This window comes from Oncorhynchus tshawytscha, linkage group LG14, assembly GCF_018296145.1.
Source record: "Oncorhynchus tshawytscha isolate Ot180627B linkage group LG14, Otsh_v2.0, whole genome shotgun sequence".
NCBI lineage: Eukaryota > Metazoa > Chordata > Actinopteri > Salmoniformes > Salmonidae > Oncorhynchus > Oncorhynchus tshawytscha.
Genome location: NC_056442.1, coordinates 5,018,496 through 5,042,648, shown reverse-complemented (window position 1 = coordinate 5,042,648; position 24,153 = coordinate 5,018,496). Strand labels below are relative to the sequence as shown.

The window sequence follows — 24,153 nt, the reverse complement described above, 5'->3', positions numbered from 1 at the left end:
GCATTTCCAACTTGTCTAAATCTTATCATCAACTGATTTCAGCCGGTATATGTCTGTGGATTGACTGTATTGTTTGAATGGACTGTTGCCATATTGGCAGGTAATTTAAAACATTTATGGAATCATTCCTCTAACATTAGCTGGCAAGCTAACACACACAGAGTGCAGAAATTCTTCATCTTCATTATTTGACACTATCTTATCACAGCACTGGCAAACCATGGTTGACCAACTCCCTGACCAAAATGGCTGACCTTTATCTGTAAGATTTAGACAAGTTGTAAATGCAACAAGTACTGATATTGTATCACTCTATTTTCCAAGAAAACACATGTAGGCATTGATGGTCTGTTTCCATATATTTTAGTGTTTGAAATCTTGCCGAAATCTCTTGAGATGCACCATGTCGTTTTCAAGTGTCCAAATGGGGGAAAAAACGAAACAAACAATACTTAGTAACGAGAATAATATGGCAACTACTGTCTGATAATGACAAAATATATTTTTAAAATACATACATTAACAGCATAATAGGGCTACAAGTAAAACTACTGCTCCAACTACTAATACACCTAATAAAACGAAGTACCTATAATATATACATAAACTCAGCAAAAAAGGAAACGTCCTCTCCCTGTCAACTGCATTTATTTTCAGCAAACTTAACATGTGTAAATATTTGTATGAACATAACAAGATTCAACAACTGAGACATAAACTGAACAAGTTCCACAGACATGTCACTCACAGAAATGGAATAATGTGTCCCTGAACAAAGTGGGGGTCAAAATCAAAAGTAACAGTCAGTATCTAGTGTGGCCACCAGCTGCATTAAGTACTGCAGTGCATCTCCTCCTCATGGACTGCCAGTTGCCAGTTCTTGCTGTGAGATGTGACCCCACTCTTCCACCGAGGCACATGCAAGTTCCCGGACATTTCTGGGGGGAATGGCACTAGCCCTCACCCTCCGATCCAACAGGTCTGAGACGTGCTCAATGGGATTGAGATCCAGGCTCTTCGCTGGCCATGGCAGAACACTGACATTCCTGTCTTGCAGGAAATCACACACAGAACGAGCAGTATGGCTGGTGGTATTATCATGCTGGAGGGTCATGTCAGGATGAGCCTGCAGGAAGGGTACCACATGAGGGAGGAGGATGTCTTCCCTGTAACGCACAGCATTGAGATTGCCTGCAATGACAACAAGCTCAGTCCGATGATGCTGTGACACCCCAGACCATGACCGACCCTCCACCTCCAAATCGATCCCGCTCCAGAATACAGGCCTCGGTGTAACGCTCATTCCTTCGACGATAAACGCAAATCCGACCATTACCCCTGGTGAGACAAAAATGCAATTCAAAAGCGCAACTTTTTGCCTGTCCTGTCTGGTCCAGCGACGGTGGGTTTGTGCCCATAGGCGACGTTGTTGCCCATGATGTTTGGTGAAGACCTGCCTTACAACAGGCCTACAAGCCCTCAGTCCAGCCTCTCTCAGCCTATTGCGGACAGTCTGAGCACTGATGGAGGGATTGTGCGTTCCTGGTGTAACTCGGGCAGTTGTTGTTGCCATCCTGTACCTGTCCCGCAGGTGTGATGTTCGGATGTACCGATCCTGTGCAGGTGTTGTTACACGTGGTCTGTCACTGCGAGGACGATCAGCTGTCCATCCTGTCTCCCTGTAGCACCGTCTTAGGCGTCTCACAGTACGGACATTGGAATTTATTGCCCTGGCAACATCTGCAGTCCTCATGCTTCCTTGCAGCATGCCTAAGGCACGTTCATGCAGATGAGCAGGGACCCTGGGCATCTTTCTTTTGGTGTTTTTCAGAGTCAGTAGAAAGGCCTCTTTAGTGTCCTAAGTTTTCATAACTGTGACCTTAATTGCTAACCGTCTGTAAGCTGTCAGTGTCTTAACGACCGTTCCACAGGTGCATGTTCATTAATTGTTTATGGTTCATTGAACAAGCATGGGAAACAGTGTTTAAACCTTTTACAATGAAGATCTGTTTAGTTATTTTGATTTTTAAGAATTATCTTTGAAAGACAGTGTCTTGATTAAAAACACAAACTGTTTGTTCTTAACATTTGAAAAATGGCTCTTAAATTCACTGTGATTCCAGTCAGTTGGGTCTTTGTAGCCGAAAGATCTTATTCTAACCTCATGATGTACCCTTGGAATGTGTAATGGCTGCTGTTGTCGAAATAAGTAATGTGAGTCTTGTAAAGTTAGGTGTTCCTTAAATTTAAGTTGATACATTTAAAAATAAATTGTGACCAATGCAGTCATCTTCTGTTTGGGAGTGACAGCCCATTTAGTGATTCAGGCAATGTGTCTTATAATGGCATCATACGAAGGTTCATGCCCATTCTAGTATTCTAATTCCTAACTCTTTGTCTGTAGCACCCTAATAATGGTGAGGTCACTTTGAAGTCACTGTGAGGTCACGTCCTCCCCCTGGTCCACTTCCTACTGACTCCACATAGAATTAGAATGATCAGAACAGACATTCCTGATTAATGCAAACTTTGTGGCTTTGGATAAAAGTGATCTAAGAGCTTTGTACTTTCTACTCATTCTAATTCTACTGCAACAAGTCCTGCTCTGCCGCCATGTTGAGTCAAATATAAAAAGAGTTATGATGAGTCATGTCTCCTCGCTCTAACTCTATGTCACTTCCTCTTCTTCTTCCTCCTCGGGCAGGTTGCCGGGGCAGGGCTCCATTGTTACTGCGACGGCCATTCCGCTGCGTCCTAGCAACATGTTGGTGATGGACGTCCACTGGTTGGTGTCAGGGCAGTAACTCTCAACACTGGACAGAAACCCTGTGGAGTTAAAACCACCTGGAGGCAGGAGGGAGGGAGGACGAGGGATGGAAGGGCAGAGAGAGGGAAACAGGATGGGTGAATCCAAGGCTCAGTAGGAGCAACATGGCATCTGGTTCTAAAGTTGGCCAAACTCTCCAGAGAGATGGCAGGTTTCTCCAGGCTCACCCAGTATGAAGATGCGTCCCTGGTAGATGGTGACCCCGTGAGCGCTGCGGCAGTGCTGCATGGAGGCCACTGGCTCCCACACATCTCTGGTTACACTGTACCTCTCCATGGAGCTGAGCTGGGTATGACCGTCATACCCTCCTACTGCATACAGGTATGAGTCCACACACACCACACCTACACACACACACACACGAGGGAGAAACAGAGAGCGAGAGACATTATCCACACACTTTGACAGGTGTGTATACACACACACACACACACATACACATTCTCACCTAGTCCACTGCGTACAGTGGTCATGGGGGCCAGTTGGTGCCAGGTGTTGGAATCGGGGTGGAACCTCTCTGCTGTGTTCCAGCGGTTCTGGCCGTCGAACCCCCCCACCACGTACAGAGACCCCTCGCAACCTGCTACCCCCGCCCCCAGACGGGCTACTGACATGGGGCTCACAAACACCCAGCGGTTCGCCTCTGGGTCATACCTGGCAGAGAGCGAGAGAGAGAGAGAATTTATGGTTGTTATTGTCTTAAAGCTGTAATATGTAACTTTTTGGGCGTCCCGACAAAATTTACATAGAAATGTGACTTAAAGAAAGAACGTCTAAGAAGCAGTAGATCTGTTCTATGTGCGTTATTTCTATGCTTCCCATTCTTAAGTTTTGCTTTTGAATCTTTTACTTTCGGTTTCGTACACCAACGTCAAACAGCTGAAAATACAATATTTTTGGTTATGGAAAAGATATTTCACAGAGGTTAAGATGGTTCAAAGATTCTCTACAATATACTTGCTTGTTTTGTCACATACATTGAAATTAGGCAAACTATTAGAAATTGTGCGATTTCTGCATAGTGCAATGCTCATTATCATTGTTATCATCATGACCTGAGTGCATGGGACTGTAGCTGCTATCAGAGTGTGAGTTAGATAGTATAATTAACTTATTGTATAGGAGCCAGAATGTCATGACATTCCGGTGAAGATGATTTCCTACCTTTTAGCCGCTCAGCAGCGAGTTGTGAAGCATTCCCAACCGGATTGACATTCCTTGGAAGCAGGTACCAACACAGCCGGACCAAAGGCTGTCACACTAATTAGTCCCCCACCTCGGGCTCAGGAATTCCTACATTATCTTGGGGAATTTACACTACATCTCACTCTCTTTCTGCTCTCTCTCCTCTTTCTGTCTTCTCTCCTCTACACCCCCCACCCCCCCTTCTCCTCACTATTTCTCTCCCCCCTCCTCACCTCTCCACAGTGTTATGATGTGTGGACCCCTGGGACCCCCCCACGGCGTAAATGCTCCCGTCCACCACAGCCACCCCCACCCTGTTCCTGGGGGTGTTGAGGGAGGCGTGCTGGCTCCACTGATTGGTCATGGGGTTGTAGCAGCACAGGGAACTGGACTCAGTGTTGTTCTGTAGGGACAGGTTCCTGCCTCCCACCTGAGGAGGAGGGAGAGAGGGAGGGATGAAGAGGGGGAGGGGTTAGATAGACAGACAAGGCTGTAAAAAGCAAGGTGTGTGCGTGCGTTCGTGTACCGTGTAGAGCAGGCCAAACAGCACACAGGAGCCCAGGCCACTGCAGGGAGAGCCCATGTCAGCTAGCTTCAGCCAGATGTTCCTACCAGGGTCATAGGCCTCCATAGAAGACAGAGAGTGCTGCCGATACCTGGGATGGAACACAGGAGGATCAGACAGTACATAACCATAATAGGATTATATCATCATATCCTATCTTCCAATTGTCTCATTGTATTGTATCGTGTCCTACGCTCTCCTATCCTACGACACCCCACACCATCCCATCATATGTTTGTAGACTACCCTCCGGCTACGTAGATAAGCTGTGTTCCACGGTGAGGCGCAGGGGGGAGGGGCTTCCTCAACGCCATTTCCTGGAATATCTTAGACAGGAAGTCTCTACAGGAGTTGGCCTGGAATGAAGGAACGTATCAATCAATCCCAGCAGCCGGTCATAGATGAATAGACGACATAGTTTCATAGATAGGGACTTGCCTTGCTGAGGATGGGGCAGGACTGGAGCTGTATCTTGATGAACTTGGGAGGCAGAGCGTAGACGTGGAGAGCATTGAGGAGGGCGTGGAGATACGGAGCTCTGCTCTCCACGTCCCATCGTACCCAGTCTGTACAAGCCTTGTACACCTGACATCAAGGGGCTCATGGTAAAACTTTGGCAGGCGGTTATCTTGATTTTCACATAGAAATATGCATATAAGTGAAGTATATAAATATACACCTCAGGATAAACAATGTATAATAGAATATAAATCAAATCCATACCTCTGACTCACAGAGCACCTTGAGGCTGTCCTGGCTGATGAGCTCCAACAGCTGACAGTGAGACAGACTGAAGAACTCCTCCTCTTTGGTTACCTGGGGTAGGGACAAATAGACACATAGTCAACACGCGTCACATGCTCACACACACAAACACAATCCGTCAATAAGGCATTTCTATGTCTGACTACGCACACTGTTTTTGTCTATAGGGAACAGGTGACGCCAGGGGACCCTTCACCAAACAACAGTTGCAGACTTCTCATGGTCTTATACAACATTGACAAGACTTACCAACCTTGACTTTTTAATGACGTGTCTCTTGTACACGTGCTGCTTAACTGATGTGTGTATATAAGGAGGGGGTCTGAGCCTCATGAAGCGCATCATATCTGAAGAGGTATCGTTTTAGAATGAGGGGTGCTGTAGCTCTGCTGGTGTTGCTGTTCTGTCTGTCTGGACTCAGGAGGAGATTGGAGGGTGTTCTGACTGTCAATACTCAGGAGGAGAGAGGAGGGTGTTCTGTCTGTCTGGACTCAGGAGGAGAGTGGAGGGTGTTCTGTCTGTCTGGGGCATGGACTCAGGAGGAGAGTGGAGGGTGTTCTGTCTGTCTGGGGCATGGACTCAGGAAGAGAGTGGAGGGGTCAGAGAGAGTGACATCACTCAACAGGGACACAGTGCAGGGTGAGTGAGGTTCAGATGGAGAGACGACCAACGAACAGACCACCACCACCCCTGACATCTGGACCGAGATGAAGGAGCTGAGAGACATAGTGCACAACCTGGGAACCATCATGGTGGAGCAGAGAGAGAAGCAAAGTAACATGGAGGTCAGACTGACAGCCAATGAGGCTGAGGTATAGAAACACAGTGGCGGACCTTAGAAGCCACCATGGGGAAGATGAAGATTAAAGGACACAGGTGATTTAACAGGTATGGTTGTAAAGGTGTAAATTGAAGGGACTAAGTCAGTCACAGCGTCCCACTGTTTATAGTGATTTGAAGAAGGGTTAACATTGTTTCATGTTGGATGTAAAGTTACTGGTGACTCTTAGTGTGAATATATGTCTGTGGGTTTCAGGCCTGGAGGCCAGACTGAGTGCCAGTGAGAGCTGACGAGGTCAGCTGCAGTAATAGTAAAACGGATGTGAACAACATTGATTTTGAGTTGGGGATCAGTTCATTTCACTAAATCGACATTGCTGCAGAATTCACTGTTGCACAAGTATAATGTATTAAATACAATTGAGAACCTGTGAACCATAAAATACACTGTCATTTGCACTCTGTGATTGTGAATAGAAGAATGATGTAATTGTATCAGTATCATCAAGTAATTCTACTGTTTTCTCTCCTGTGTTCATGGGCACACCAAAAGTGGCCTTCTCTGCTGGTTTGAGCCACAATGGACCTGTAGGCCCCTTCAATAATGTCACCACCCCGGTCTACACCAGAGTCATCACCAATATCGGCAGGGCCTACGACCCAACCATACAGACTGTTTTTGACTGACTTTAGTCTAGGAGTTCAAGCTATATTTATTTGTATTTATTTTTATCTTTATTTAACTAGGTAAGCTAGTTGAGAACAAGTTCTCATTTGCAACTGTGACCTGGCCAAGATAAAGCGTAATTCGCGCAATTCGACACAAACAACAACAAACAACAACACAGGGTTATAAATGGAATAAACAAAACATACAGTCAATAATACAGTAGAACAAAAGAAAACAAAAAGTCTATATACAGTGAGTGCAAATGAGGCAAGTTAAGGAAATAAATAGGCCATGGTGGCGAAGTAATTACAATATAGCAATTAAACACTGGAATGGTAGATCGGCAGAAGATGAATGTGCAGGTAGAGATACTGGGGTGCAAAGGAGCAAAATAAATAAATGCCAGTATGGGGATGAGGCAGGTAGATAGATGGGCTGTTTACAGATAGGCTAAGTACAGGTGCAGTGATCTGTAAACTGCTGACAGCTGGTGCTTAAAGCTAGTGAGGGAGATGTGAGTCTCCAGCTCCAGAGATTTTTGCAATTCGTCCCAGTCATGGGCAGCAGAGAACTGGAAGGAAAGACGACCAAAGGAGGAATTGGCTTTGGGGGTGAGATATACCTGCTGGAGCGCATGCTACGAGTGGGTGCTGCTATGGTGACCAGTGAGCTGAGATAAGGCGGGGCTTTACCTAGCAGAGACTTGTAGATAACCTGTAGCCAGTGGGTTTGGCGACGAGTACGAAGCGAGGGCCAACCAACGAGAGCGTACAGGTCGCAATGGTGGGTAGTGTATGGGGCTTTGGTGACAAAACAGATGGCACTGTGATAGACTGCATCCAGTTTGTTGAGTAGAGTGTTGGAGGCTATTTTATAGATGACATCACCAAAGTCGAGGATCGGTAGGATGGTCAGTTTTACGAGGGTATGTTTGGCAGCATGAGTGAAGGATGCTTTGTTGCGATATAGGAAGCCGATTCTAGATTTAATTTTGGATTGGAGATGCTTAATGTGAGTCTGGAAGGAGAGTGTACAGTCTAACCAGACACCCAGGTATTTGTAGTTGTCCATGTATTCTAAGTCAGAGCCGTCCAGAGTAGTGATGCTGGACGGGCGAGCAGGTGCGGGCAGTGATCGATTGAATAGCATGCATTTAGTTTTATTTGCGTTTAAGAGCAGTTGGAGGCCACGGAAGGAGAGTTGTATGGCATTGAATCTCGTCTGGAGGTTAGTTAACACAGTGTCCAAGGAGGGGCCAGAAGTATACAGAATGGTGTTGTCTGCGTAGAGGTGGATCAGAGAATCACCAGCAGCAAGAGCAACATCATTGATGTATACAGAAAAGAGTGTCGGTCCGAGAATTGAACCCTGTGGCACACCCATAGAGACTGTCAGAGGTCCGGACAACAGGCCCTCCGATTTGACACACTGAACTCTATCAGAGAAGTAGTTGGTAAACCAGGCGAGGCAATCATTTGAGAAACCAAGGCTGTCGAGTCTGCCAATAAGAATGTTCTGATTGACAGAGTCGAAAGCCTTGGCCAGGTCGATGAATACGGCTGCACAGTAATGTCTCTTATCGATGGCGGTTATGATGTCGTTTAGAACCTTGAACGTGGCTGAGGTGCACCCATGACCAGCTCTGAAACCAGATTGCATAGCAGAGAAGGTATGGTGGGATTCGAAATGGTCAGTAATCTGTTTGTTAACTTGGCTTTCGAAGACCTTAGAAAGACAGAATAGGATAGATATAGGTCTGTAGCAGTTTGTGTCTAGAGTGTCACCCCCTTTAAAGAGGGGGATGACCGCGGCAGCTTTCCAATCTTTGGGAATCTGAGACGATACGAAAGAGAGGTTGAACAGGCTAGTAATAGGGGTTGCAACAATTTCGGCAGATAATTTTAGAAAGTGAGGGTCCAGATTGTCTAGCCCGGCTGATTTGAAGGGGTCCAGATTTTGCAGCTCTTTCAGAACATCAGCTATCTGGATTTGGGTAAAGGAGAAATGGTGGGGGCTTGGGTGGGTTGCTGTGGAGGGTGCCGGGCAGTTGACCGGGGTAGGGGTAGCCATGTGGAAAGCATGGCCAGCCGTAGAGAAATGCTTATTGAAATTCTAAATTATAGTGGATTTATCGGTGGTGACAGTGTTTCCTAGCATCAGAGCAGTGGGCAGCTGGGAGGAGGTGCTCTTATTCTCCATGGACTTTATAGTGTCCCAGAATCTTTTTGAGTTTGTACTACAGGATGCAAATTTCTGTTTGAAAAAGCTTGCCTTAGCTTTTCTAACTGCCTGTGTATATTTGTTCCTAACTTCCCTGAAAAGTTGCATATCACGGGGGCTATTCGATGCTAATGCAGAACGCCACAGGATGTTTTTGTGCTGGTCAAGGGCAGACAGGTCTGGAGTGAACCAAGGACTATATCTATTCCTAGTTCAAATTTTTTTGAGAGGGGCAAGCTTATTTAAGACGGTGAGGAAGGCACTTTTAAAGAATAGCCAGGCATCATCTACTGAAGGGATGAGGTCAAATTCATTCCAGTATACCCCGGCCAGATTGATTAGAAAGGCCAGGGAGCGTTTGACAGTGATGAGGGGCGGTCGTTTGGTCGCAGAACCATTATGGATACAGGCAATGAGGCAGTGATCGCTGAGATCTTGATTGAAAACAGCAGAGGTGTATTTGGAGGGCAAGTTAGTTAGGATGACATCTATGAGGGTGCCCGTGTTTACTGATTTGGGGTTGTACCTGGTAGGTTCATTGATCATTTGTGTGAGATTGAGGGCATCAAGCTTAGTTTGTAGGATGACCAGGGTGTTAAGCATGTCCTAGTTTAGGTCACCTAGTAGAACAAGCTCAGAAGATAGATGGGGGGCAATCAATTCACATATGGTATCGAGGGCACAGCTGGGGGCAGAGGGAGGTTTATAGCAAGCGGCAACAGTGAGAGACTTTTTGGTGGTTTTCCTAAGCCAGGATTCAGACGCGGCTAAGACATCTGGGTTGGCAGAGTGTGCTAAAGCAGTGAGTAAAACAAACTTAGGGAGTAGGCTTCTAATGTTAACATGCAAGAAACCAAGGCTTTATTAAAGAATGTATGCAAAATGTTCTTGTCCTCTGCTCCAGGTATCTCCACACCACCAGTAAGAGGAGTCTACTACTTGAGATTCACTGCCATGAACAACTTTTCCATTGCCTTCAGAAAGTATTCACACCCCTATACTTTTTCCACATTTTGTTGTGTTACGGCCTGAATAAAAATACAATTTTGTTTGTAGAACATAGAAAATCTGAAATGTCTTGAGTCAATAAGTAATCAACCCCTTCTTTATGGCAAGCCTAAATAAGTTCAGGAGTAAAACTGTGCTTAACAAGTCACATAATCATTTGCATGGACTCACTCTGTGACCACTAACATTGAGTGGCTGCTGCCAACATACTGACTCAAACCTCTAACCACTTTAATAATTAAAAATTGGATGTAATAAATGTATCACTAGTCACTTTAAACAATGCCACTTTATATAATATTTACCCTACAATACTCATCTCATATGTATATACTGTACTCTATACCATCTACTGCATCTTGCCTATGCCATTCGGCCACCGCTCATCCATATATTTATATGTACATAATCTTATTAATGAATTTACTCTTGTGTGTATAAGGTAGTTGTTGTGAAATTGTTAGATTACTCGTTAGATATTACTGCATGGTCGGAACTAGAAGCACAAGCATTTCGCTACACTCGCATTAACATCTGCTAACAATGTGTATGTGACCAATAAAATGTGATTTGATTTGACCAATAATAGTGTTTAACATGATTTTTGAATGACTACCTCATCTCTGTACCGCACACATACAATTATCTGTAAGATCCCTCAATCGAAAAAAGTTAATTTCAAGCACAGATTCAACCACAAAGACCAGGGAGGTTTATAATGCTCCTAAAGAAGTGCACCACTTGGTAGATGTGTAAAAATAAAAAAGCAGGTGCTGAATATCACTTTGAGCATGGTGAAGTAATTAATTAGGCTTTGGATGGTGTACCAATACACCCGGTCACTACAAAGATATATGTGTCCTTCCTTGAGTTACTCAGTTGCCAGAGAGGAAGGAAATTGCTCAGGGTTTCACCATAAAACCAATGGTGATTTTTAACAGTTACAGAGTTTAATGGATGTGATATGAGAAAACTGAGGATGGATCAACAGCATTGTAGTGACTCCACAATATTAACCTAAATGACAGAGTGAAAAAAGGGAGCCTGTACAGAATAAAAAATATTCCAAAACATGTATTCCTTTTGCAATAAGGCACTTAAGGAATACTGCAAAACATGTGGCAAAGAAATTTAATTTTTATCCTGAATACAAAGCATTGTGTTTGTGGGAAATCCATCACTGAGTACCACTCTTCATATTTTCATGCATGGTGGTGGCATCCTCATGTTATGGGTATGCTTGTCATCGGCAAGGACTAGGTTGTTTTTTAGGATAAAAAGAAACGGAATAGAGCTAAGCACAGGCAAAATCCTAGAGGAAAATCTGGTTCAGTCTTCTTTTCAACAGACACTGGGAGACAAATTCCCCTTTCAGCAGGACAATAAACTAAACCACAAGGCCAAATATACACTGGAGTTGTTTACCAAGATGACATTGAATGTTCCTGTTTTGGCTTAAATCGGCTTGAAAATCTATGGCAAGATTTGAAATTGGCTTTCTAACAATGATCAACAACCAACTTGACAGTGCTTGAAGAACCTTTTCAAAATAACAAAATGGGCAAATATTGTACAATCCAGGTGTGGAAAGCTCTTAGAGACTTACCCCAAAAGACTTATAGCTGTAATCACTGCCAAAGGTGTTTCTAACAGATATTCTCTCAGGGGGGTGGATACTTATCTAATCAAGATAGAAGTGTTTCATTTTTAATATATTTTTTTTAAATAAATGTTAGAATTATTCTTCCACTTTGACAGAGTATTTTGTGTAGATCGTTTACCAAAAATTACAATTAAATCAAATTGAAACACACTTTAACAACAAAATGTGGAAAAAGTCGAGGGGTGTGAATATTTTCTGAAGGCACTGTACATGTACAAGAAAGGTCAGAGAATCCTGTATAATTAGGACTTCAAGCCTGACGATAAGCATAAGCACATTTCTAATGCTTTCACTCTAGAACTGATGAAGGGTGTAAATACTGTGTACATGTGCAACCCTACATTGTGGAAGCTCTGGGATTCCTACCAAAACCATTACCCATTCCGTGGTGTCATGACTTTGGCCTGGGGGTAGGTTTATGATAGTCATAAATACCTCTTCCCCCCTTTTTCCTCTCTCTACCCTACTGATGTTACATCTGAAAACCCCTTGGTTAACATAGAGATTCTTGTAACCTCAAAAGGTGGGGTGGAAATGAACTATATTCTGGTAATCCAACCACTTGAACATATGCGGTGGTACTTAATGAATATGATGTCAGTTCGGTTGTCATCTGAGACATTCTCATCAATGGTAAGATGACATAAACTCTACAGTGCAAAGTCTACACATCAGAGTTATCGGATTCACATGGAATTGTTGTTCAATTTAAATGTTTGAATATAAAATTATTGGTGAAGAGATGAAATGTAATGTTAGCTTCCAAATGAGAGATTTGGGTTTTCATAAGGTTAGGGCTCTGCTCAATCAGTGGCCTGCCCCTGTGAAGAGACATGGGTTATAAAACTTTTCAGACACACCCTTCTCCCTCCACTATATAAAGCCTTGATGGAAATATAACCTCCTGTTCCGAGGATGTGAGGACGACGGTCCAATGTCAGAATGGTTCAGATAATAACTACAAAATGAAGCCAACATCAGTGTGAGCTTTGGCTGCGAATAGTATGAATTTTGAACTCTTATTCACTACAGAAGTGATACCTCCTAGCCGGTGAGTTAGCAACAGCAGCTGCAAATGAGGGTTAGGAAGGAACAGACAGAGTATCCCATCTATCACACAACGACGTTACTACAACGTATCCAATTGACCACCAGATACATTCTTCAAAGGACAAAGGACTCAGTTTGGCAACACGGCCTTCCATCTACCACCAACCTACTGAAGTGGAGCTCAGAGTAAATATTTATTGCATTTTCCTTTTCCAAATGGGCGGTAATTTAGAATGCATAAGATACTGTATTTACGATGGCACAGCTTCTTCCTTTGTTACTCAGTCTTCCCGCTCTTTCACTCAAACCCAGCCCCTTTTGTTTTGTGTAACAAGCTGTCATATCGGTTCCGCCCACTAGGGACGTTTTCCTTTATGACGTAATTTGTAATCAAATTATGATTAATTATGTGTATGTGTAATTCTGTGTGATTAGTTAGGTATTTAGTAAATAAATAATTAAACACAATTTTGTATTGCTGATTCAACTTGTTAGCCAGGGTTCGTGAAGATAACCAAGAATTTACAACTTTCAGATGAGACTGAATTAAGGTGACGATTAATATTGACTGCTATTGATGTAAAATATTACTAGGTCTTTAAGAGTTTATTCGGAAGATAACACCTCTATAAATATTCTGTCGTGGTGCCCCGACTCAGTAGTTAATTACATTTACATGATTAGCTCAATCAGGTAATATTAATTATGGAGAAATTATTTTATAGAATAGCATGTCATGTTACTTAATCCGGCAAAGCCAAAGACACGACAGTGGCTTCCTGCTCTTCACAGTGTGAAAACATCATGGATGCTATAATGGTCTGTATGTCAGGACCTCTTGGTTCTTCTAACATCTATCAACAAAAGGCAAAATCGTCTTTGTCTCGTTGATGTTTTATAGTCTTTATGACATCGTGCTAAAATAGCTCATGTGTACAGCAATATGACAGCTGCTTGACAGACAGCAACATTATTTTGGCCCAAATCCAACCCACATCTGAAAGGTTACTTCAGGTCACTTCAGACACATAGCCAGCCATATTGGCTACATTATGTGAGTGAGATACAAAGTGTGTGTGTGTGTGTGTGTGTGGTTCCTACCTCGTTGAAGTGTGTGTTGATGTACTCGCGGCTCCTCAGGTGCAGCTCGGTGCAGCCAATCTCCTCAGCGAACCGAGCGATGCCGATCACGTTGGCAGGCTCCAAGTTTTTAGTGAGGTAGTCACAGCAAGCCTTAGCCACGTCTTCTATCTGGTACCTGACACACACACACACACACACACACACACACACACACACACACACACACACACACACACACACACACACACACACACACACACACACACACACATCTGTTCAATGAGGTAGTCACAACACGCCTTAAAAGGTACAGAAGGATTCATCATATAAGACACCAGGAAGAACTTTATATGTAAACCATCTTCCAGTCAAATTATTTATGTCACCACATAGACTCATACCTCATAGCAGCCAGTAGGAGGTGCAGCACACACTTCTCCCCCACGGTGATGCGTGAGGTGTAGGCAAAGTCAATGAGCCTCCCTACCAACAGGGGGCAGACATCACGTAGCGTCACCTCAGAGGCGTGGCACTCCTTAAAGCTGCTGGTGAACATGGCTTTGAAGTATGGGCTGCAGGACGCCAGCACCACTTTATGCACCTGAGGTTGGGAGGGGAGGTGTGGCCATGTGGGTGGGGTGCAGGCTTTTACTCCAACCAAGCAGTAAAACACATGATTCAACTAAGAAAGTATTTTACAGCCTTTTGCTTTGATAAGCAAACCCCCAGGGTAATGCACGAGGATAACGCTGTATTTTACAGTCAAGTATCACCTTATACAGCTTTAGAAGTAGGAACAAAGAGCAGCCCTCTCACCTTGAAGTCAACGGTCGTGTCCTTATAGGTGACATGTAGGGTGATGTCACACAGCATCTCGTGCCTTCTGAAGTCCTCCATGGCCTGCAGGGCTCTGGAGGGGTGGGTCTCTATGGTGTAGTCCAGGTACCCAGACCCCCGCATCGACGGCACCGCGATGGCAGAGAAATCTGCATCCCTAGTGAGGCGCTTCTTCCTGGGGCACAACATCCTGACCGATGGGAGGGGGGGTTGTCTGTCTTAGAGACGGATTAATCAATCAATGGACTAAGTATAGATTTTCCCTGAATCCTCCAAGTTGACTTTTGCACCCGATTAATCCTTATTGAATGATTGTAACACAGTGCATAGTGCATAGTCACTCAACGCGTGATACTTATCAATACTACTAAACGTTCACGGGTGGGGTTTTCCACGCAGTATCTGTTATTACAAATCAAAGTCCTACACAAGTAACACCCACGTACCCCTCCGTTTGTCCGATTTGATGATTATAACTTCCATCCATCACTATTGGCAGTATTTCCTCCAGAGTCAATGTGTTGATAATATGTTCACCTCTCTAGCATAGCTATCTAGTGACTAGCCTGTTACAACACATATATCCTCAATGCTAGTCAGTCAGATATCACAGAAAAAAATAGTCATGTCGCTGAGATTACTGATTTCACCCAAAGACTTCTAGTTCAGCCCAGCAATTCCATATTCAGTCCAGAGATTCCAATTTTAGTCCAGAAATGCCTAAATTAGTCTGTGATGTTTCAGCTTTTGGTCCTGATATTCCTGGTTTAAGAACTATTCCTATTTAGTCCATGGAGTTCTAGTTTAGTCCAGAGGTTCCATCTTTAGAACAGATATTCCTGATTTAGTCCATGAGATTCCAGCTTGGTCCTTTGGTGTTGGGCTTCTAGTTCTGGAGTTCAGGAATGAATCATTTGTTGGCAATTCTTCACTTTTTGTCCTCTAAATCCACTACGTCCAAGATAGATGACATCAGGGATGATCTGGCGGCTTCTGTTTGTCTGGGAGCAAATTAAGACAATATAGTCATTAGGAGAGGCAGCATGTGTGTATCCAATGGAGTGTGTATATCAAATGTGTTAAACCCCCCCCCACACACACACACACACACACCACTGTCAACAGACCTAGGGCTGTGATGATTATGGAACTTTGTGTAAAGATGAATTGTCATGCAAATGACCATGGTTATTGTCATAATTGTAATTCTGCTACAAATGTTTTGAGCTTGTAACATATCCTTTAAAATGAACTTCGGCATACCTAATGAATAGAACACAGCATTGGTGACACCCCTGTCTCTAAAACAAATGGTTTTCACCTTTTAAACTTTTGGAAATGAAGCTGTTCTGCACATAAAATGATTACCAGCTTTACCCATGTACACTGAATGTACACTGAATGTACACTGAATGTACACTGAATGTACACTGAATGTACACTGAACAAAAATATAAAACGCAGCATACAACAATTTCAACGATTTTACTGAATTACAGTTCATAAAAGGAAATCAGTCAATTGAAATGAATTCATCAGGCCATAACCTATGGATTTCACATGACTGGGTATACAGATATGCATCTGTTGGTCACAGATATAGTTGAAGTCGGAAGATTACGTACACTTAGGTTGGAGTCATTAAAACTAGTTTTTTCAACCACTCGACAATTTTATTGTTAACAAACTATAGTTTTGGCAAGTCGGTTAGGACATATACTTTGTGCATGTGATTTTTCCAACAATTATTTACAGACAGATTATTTCACTTATAATTCACTGTATCACAATTCCAGTGGGTCAGAAGTTTACATACACTATGTTGACTGTGCCTTTAAAAAGCTTGGAAAATTCCAGAAAATAATGTCATGGCTTTAGAAGCTTCTGATAGGCTAATTGATATGATTTTAGTCAATTGGAGGTATACCTGTGGATGTATTTCAAGGCCTACCTTCAAACTCAGTGCCTCTTTGCTTGACATCATGGGAAAATCCTGAGCAAAAACCTCAGAAAATAAATTGTAAAAGGTACCACGTTCATCTGTACAAACAATAGTACGTAAGTATAAACACCATGGGACCACGCAGTCATCATACCGCTCAGGAAGGAGATGCGTTCTGTCTCCTAGAGATGAACGTACTTTGGTGCGAAAAGTGCAAATCAATACTAGAACAACAGCAAAGGACCTTGTGAAGATGCTGGAGGAAACAGGTACAAAAGTATCTATATCCACAGTAAAACGAGTCCTATATCAACATAACCTGAAAGCTCACTCATCAAGGAAGAAGCCACTGCTCCATAACTGCCATAAAAAAACAAGACTACGGTTTACAACTGCACATGGGGACAAAGATGCTACTTTTTGGAGAAATGTCCTCTGGTCTGATGAAACAAATATAGAACTGTTTGGCCACAATGACCATCCTTATGTTTGGAGGAACAAGGGGGAGGCTTGCAAGCCGAAGAACACCATCCCCACCGTGAAGCACTGGGGTGGCAGCATCATGTTGTGGGGGTGCTTTGCTGCAAGAGGGACTGGTGCACTTCACAAAATAGATGGCATCATGAAGAAGGGAAATTATATGGATATATTGAAGCATCATCACAAGACATCAGTCAGGAAGTTAAAGCTTGGTAGCAAATGGGTCTTCCAAATGGACAATGTTGCCACAATACTTCCAAAGTTGTGGCAAAATGGCTTAAGGACAACAAAGTCAAGGTATTGCAGTGGCCCTCACAAAGCCCTGACTTCAATCCCATAGAAAGTTTGTGGGCAGAACTGAAAAAGCGTGTTCGAGCAAGGAGGCCTACAAACCTGACTCAGTTACACCAACTCTGTCAGGAGGAATGGGCCAAAATTCACCAAACTTATTGTGGGAAGCTTGTGGAATTCTACCTGAAACGTTTGACCCAAGTTAAGCAATTTAAAGGCAATGCTACCAAATACTAATTGAGTGTATGTAAACTTCTTACCCACTGGGAACATGATGAAATAAATAAAAGCTGAAATACATCTCCACTATTATTCTGACATTTCACAGTCTTAAAATAAAGTGGTGATCCTTACTGATCTAAGATGGGGAATTTTTACTAGGATTAAATGTCAGGAATTGTGAAAAACTAAGTTTAAATGTATTTTGCTATGGTGTGCGTAAACTGCTGACTTCAATTGTACCTTAACAAAAAGGAGGGAGGGGTCGTGGATCAGAAAACCAGTCAATATCTGGTGTGAACTCCATTTGCCTCATGCAGCGCGACACATCTCCTTCGCATAAAGTTGATCAGGCTGTTGATTTTGGCCTGTGTAATGTAGTCCCACTCCTCTTCAATGGCTTTACGGAGTTGCTGGATATTGGCGGGAACTGGAACACGCTGTCGTACACGTCAATCCAGAGTTTCCCAAACATCCTCAGTGGGTGACATGTCTGATGAGTATGCAGTCTATGGAAGAACTGGGACATTTTCAGCTTCCAGGAATTGTGTACAGATCCTTGCGAAATGGGGTTGTGCATTATCATGCAGATGAATGGCACGACAATGGGCCTCTCTTCACAACGTTGACATCAGAAAAATGCTCGCCCACACGATGCCATCTGCCCGGTACAATTGAAACTGGGATTCATCCGTGAAGAACACACTTCTCCAGCATGCCAGTGGCCATCGAAGGTGAGCATTTTTCCCACTGAAGTCGGTTTCGACACCAAACTGCAGTCAGGTCAACACCCTTGTGAGGAAGACGAGCACACTGATGAGCTTCACCGAGACGGTTTCTGACAGTTTGTGCAGAAGTCCTTTGGTTGTGCAAGCCCACAGTTTCATCAGCTGCCCGGGTGGCTGGTCTCAGACGATCTCACAGGTGAAGAAGCCAGATGTGGAGGTCCTGGGTTGGCGTGGTTACACCTGGTCTGAGGTTGTGAGGCTGGTTGAACGTACTGACAAATTCTCTGAAACGACAGCTCTGGTGGACATTCCTGCAGTCAGCATGCCAATTGAATGCTCCCTCAAAACATGAGACATCTGTGTCATTTTGCTGTGTGACAAAACTGCACATTTTAGAGTGGCCTTTTATTGTCCCCAGCACAAGGTGCACCTGTGTAATGACTATGCTGTTTAATCAGCTTCTTGATATGCCACACCTGTCAGGTGGATGGATTATCTTGGCAAAGGAAAAATGCTCACTAACAGGGATGTAAACAAATTTGTGCATAAAATTTGAGAGAAATACGTTTTTTGTGCGTATGGATTTAAAAAAATATATTTTATTTCAAGCTCATGAAAGATGAAACCAACACTTTACATGTTGCGATTATATTTATGTTCAGTATGAATATTAAAAATTGCTATTGGGTAAACTATATGAGAACCTCGAGCATAGTTTCACTTCCTTATGGCTTATAAATAGAAGACAAACAGTCATACCAGAAATTACATAGGCCTAGTGTGGTGTGTGTCACCCTAAAGCTAGCCTGATCACAAGTCACAAGACCTAAACCCACCAGCCAGGAGAGAGAGTGGGGAGAGAGAGCGAAAGGGGGGAAGGAAAGAGAGGGGATGGAAAGAGTGTGGTGAATGGCAAAAAGAGGGAGGGGATAGAAAAAGAGGGGGAGTGAGGAGGAGGAGAAAGAGAGAGTCTTTCATATTCAACCCCCCCCTGCCTCCTATAAAGGTCCATTGTCCTGAGCTGTGTCCCCTGGTACTGAACTCCTGATCTGGCTTAAGGGGTTTTAACACACCAAAACTAACCCTGTCGACACAGCAAATAGGCGTACAGTCCACAGGACACAGAGTGAGAATCTGCAGAACTTCAACTACTGAAACAAAGTTACACCGCTAACATACAGTACCAGTCAAAAGTTTGGACACACTTACTCACTCAAAGGTTTTTCTTTATTTTTACTATTTTCTATATTGTAGAATAATAGTGAAGACATCAAAACTATGAAACAACACACATGGAATCATGTAGTAACCCAAAAAGTGTTAAACAACTCTAAATATATTTTATATTTGAGATTCTTCAAAGTAGTCACCCTTTGCCTTGATTGACAGCTTTGCACACTCTTGGCACTCTCTCAACCAGCTTCATGTGGAATGCTTTTCCAACAGTCTTGAAGGAGTTCCCACATATGCTGAGCGAATGCCAAGAGTGTGCAAAGCTGTCATCAAGACAAAGGGTTGCTACTTTGAAGAATCTCAAATATAAAATATACTTTGATTTGTTTAACACTTTTTTGGTTACTACATCATTCCATATGTGTTATTTCATAGTGTTGATGTCTTTGTTATTATTTAACAATGTAGAAAATAGTACAAATAGGGGAGAAACCTGGAATGAGTAGGTGTGTCCAAACTTTTGAATGGTACAGTATATGCTATACAATGTAACAAATACTAGTTGAAACTAAGATGCAGTTTTACAGCACACACTGTTCAAACACTGTGACAGTATCCAAAAGTTAACCATTAACAGAACAGTGGGTGTGTCCACGTGCAACAGAACCAACAAGAACACACAGTGCTGTTCTATCACTGAGGGTTGCATCTCAATACTTTGAAGTGGCTTCCTCTCCTCAGCTCATCCCCTTCATCATTTAACAACCTGACTAGAGGCATTTAACTAGGCTACCCTGCCTAGTGGTTAGAGTGTTGGACTAGTAACCGGAAGGTTGCAAGTTCAACCCCCTTGAGCTGACAAGGTACAAATCTGTCGTTCTGCCCCTGAACAGGCAGTTAACCCACTGTTCCTAGGCCGTCATTGAAAATAAGAATTTGTTCTTAACTGACTTGCCTGGTTAAATAAAGGTAAATAATATTAATATATTTACAACATGGTATTTGCTATGTCATAGCCTGACACGACAGTCTTCACGCAATGCTGCTTGACACCGTTATCCATGTCAATTAAATCATTTCAGGCTAGAGGTTATATGCTGAGCAACCAAACATGGTCAGACAATTCAAAATGAACTGCCAATAAATAAGTTCTCAATTGTTTAACTTCAGTTCAATTGGATGAGGATAATGTTTAATTATTTCATAACAGGATGTGCGGATATACAGTACACACACACACACAACAGAGCAGAGGCCTGTTTCAACATTATGACTAATGAGAAGGTGGTTCTGACCAGACAGGTGACTCACTACAACACTTAGAGAATAGGATTGTTTGTGTGGGTGTGGGTGTGGTGTGTGTGTGTGTGTGTGTGTGTGTGTGTGTGTGTGTGTGTGTGTGTGTGTGTGTGTGTGTGTGTGTGTGTCACTATTTTGCACTGTCATAAGGTATCTGGCACAGACATATTTGACTACAAAGAAAAAAATGTTTTTCCAAGAACATAAAAGTCAACATACAAGTCAAACAATGATTAGACAATAGGCCCTAAAGCTGAACAGGGCTACTGAACCCAGTTGTGACATAATGACTTCCTATGCAGGGGAAGGGTTCAACTCTGTTCACTGGAACAACTGATAAGGTGCACATAATCTGAAACCACTCAAGAGTGTACTAATAATGCTGATGACAGCATGCATGACAACATGCAAAACCAATACCTTTATCTTGTTTATGTTCATTCATAATCATGACTCACTCCATAAATCAGCTATATTCATGTTATAGATAAACGTATTCCCTTGAGATTGTCGTTATTTATACTTATCAGAATGTTTATATAGACTCTCATAACTTTCTCTCAATTTTTCTCTGCCTCAAGGGCCCCCTACGGGCTTGAGCACAGGGGCTTCAGACCCCGTAAGCACCTGCATTAATCAGCCTCTGAATACGCACTATGCAGCTGTTGCAAGAGCTCATTTTCACTGGTAGCAAAAAACAACGACTGATAGGCAGCTTAAACGTCTTCAATTCAACCATTATTGCAATGCAATTCAACGTCAGGTTTCCAGGCAAGTTTAGATTGAGATATATGAGCGGGAGTTAGTCATATGTGGCGCTCATCTGCTTCTTAATCAGTTTTCACTTCCTTTTCGACTGCAGTGCATTCAACAACAATAGGACATGTCAAAAGTAAAATATTACACACATCAGACCCTGATGTAGCCTAGCCTATATGCTCAAATCAGTTGATACTCACCTCCCCTGCTATATTATATTTTAGGCTACAGGGATTTATTCCAAAATAGTAGTTTCCATCTAGTGTTATTTTCGCGGTTAAGGACACAGAAAACAATGTGGCTACGACACATTCGGCTCACTGACTGTCAGTATGGAAATCAGGTTGTCAAACTGCGAACGCAGTTGTCCTTTGATGACGCAACCGCGTAGACCTTATTTCGGCACAAAAACAAAACTTGCCACTTCACTTTTAAATGACATCGCACCTATTGAATAAAACGAGTGACTTTTTTCGGATACAATTTAGACACATCCAGATGCACAATACCTTGTTTGAAGCTGGCTCCTGTGCTGTGTGCGCCTGAACGCTGCGCGTTTCGCATTGATGTGGGGCATTCACATCACAGTAGATGCATTATATGCGCGCTGCGCGATTTCTACATCACCATGACTTAGCAACTTCAACTTCATAGCAGCATAGCCCCGCAGTACAACTCCATTACTGACACCCGGCAAGTCGGCAAGTACTCACAAAACAACAATAACAACATTCCAAGAAATGAACCCGATTACCCGACGATTATAACGCAAGATACGCCAGCCCAGCGCAGTTCAGCGTGGCTTGTAGACTATCTATGACATCAGACATGTAATACGCTAAAAACAAATCAACGCCCACATACTAAGGTCCTAAACAGTTTCTTTGAGTCATAAATAAATATAGTGCTCCAGGCCTATTCAATTAAACATGCAGTACCTCATATTGAAAGTCAAATAGATCACGAAAGGTATGTGTGTGTGTGTGTGTGTGTGTGTGTGTGTGTGTGTGTGTGTGTGTGTGTGTGCAAGGTCAGCAGTTTATGAACAAAGAAACTGTACACATTGCTATGTGGATATGGGGATGCGTAGTTTGATGGAACAGTATCATCAGACAGCCCAGCATCAGAACGTTCTGGGTGGTGTCCCATTCTGATGTGGAGGCATCTGGCGGAACGGTTTAATGGAACACCATGACGTTTGCTGGCATGCATTTCCCCTAAGAATTACAGCCACATTCTCGACCTAGTGGTTGTGGATCCGTAAACGGTTCGTTCAATCAATGATTTCTCAATATGCATGATAGGATCACAAATAAATGTAGCGTGTGTGATTATGTATATGCACATAAACCCCTGTCTGTATCTGTAATTATAACGTCATTACAGAACATAGTGAAAGGCTTGTGGGCAGGTGACCTGTGGGCAGGCGTGTGTGCGGTTTTTTTTTTAAATTAACAGTGCTGATAGGAGAAAGTAACGTGAAACTACCATGGCACAGTGACACAGCGGTATGGCTGCATCTCAATCTATCTGAAGAGGATTCCTTTCTTAGTCTTCCTCTCCTCGTTTCGTTTTCTTCGTCTGCACGTATGTGAAATGATTGGACAGTTGAAAGCAAATACCTACTTTATTTATAATATCCCTCCCCATTTCTAATCTTAATGTAGGTGTTTATTATTCCTTATTTATTATAAGCTGAAAAACAATGAAAACTGTTTATCCCACATTGGTTCAACCAGTGTGTGCAAAGTGGGATGTATGACAATTTCCTCTGAGAGCCACGTACACTGAGTGTACAAAACATTAGGAACACCGTCCTAATATTGAGTTGCACCCCCTTTTGCCCTCAGAACAACCTCAATTCATTGTGGCATGGACAAAACAAGGTGTCCAAAGCGTTCCACAGAGATGTTGGCCCATGTTGACTCCAATGTTTCCACAGTTGTGTCAAGTTGGCTGGATGTCCTTTGAGTGGTGGACCATTCTTGATACACACAGGAAACTGTTTCGCGTGAAAAACCCAGCAGCGTTGCAGTTCTTGGCACACTCAAGCCCAGTGGTGTAAAGTAATTAAGTAAAACACACTTGAAAGTACTACTTGAATAGTTTTGGGGGTATCTGTACTTTACATTACTATTTATATTTTTGGCAACTTTTACTTTTACTTCACTACATTGCTAATGAAAGTAATGTACTTTTGACTCCATACATTTTCACTGACACCCAAAAGTACTCGTTACATTTTGACTTGAAAATGGTCCAATTCACACACTCATCAAGAGAACATCCCTGGTCATCCCAACTACCTCTAAGTACATTTTAGCAATTCCATTTACTTTTGATACTTAAGTATAGTTAAAACCAAATACTTTTAGACTTTTACTCAAGTAGAATTTACTGGGGGACTTTCAAATTTGAGTTGAGTCATTTTCTATTAAGGGATCTTTACTTTTACTCAAGTATGACAATTGACAATGTTTTCCACCACTGCTCAGACCAGTACGTACACCTGACACCAACTACCATACCCCTTTCAAAGACACTTAAATATTTTGTCTTGCCCATTCACCCTCTGAGTGGCACACGTACACTATCCATGTCTCAATTGT

General features: G+C 42.9%; 1 protein-coding gene across 2 annotated transcripts; it reads right to left on the bottom strand.

Annotated features, from left to right (window-relative positions):
• Positions 1–1,953: 1,953 nt before the first annotated feature.
• keap1a (kelch-like ECH-associated protein 1a) lies at positions 1,954–22,375 on the bottom strand. Of its 2 annotated transcripts, none has more exons than XM_042296911.1 (12): positions 22,054–22,375; positions 14,633–15,654; positions 14,218–14,417; positions 13,835–13,991; positions 5,301–5,393; positions 5,016–5,162; positions 4,824–4,933; positions 4,539–4,668; positions 4,246–4,442; positions 3,276–3,481; positions 2,995–3,171; positions 1,954–2,844 (listed from the first exon to the last, which is right to left on the bottom strand). In XM_042296911.1, exons 2-12 carry the CDS (start codon positions 14,840–14,842, stop codon positions 2,669–2,671), a joined length of 1,803 nt encoding a protein of 600 aa, XP_042152845.1. In that variant the 5' UTR covers positions 14,843–15,654; positions 22,054–22,375; the 3' UTR covers positions 1,954–2,668. The 2 variants fall into 2 exon arrangements, with proteins under 2 accessions (XP_042152845.1, XP_042152846.1); XM_042296912.1 differs by lacking the exon at positions 22,054–22,375 and adding an exon at positions 21,745–22,026.
• Positions 22,376–24,153: the final 1,778 nt, after the last annotated feature.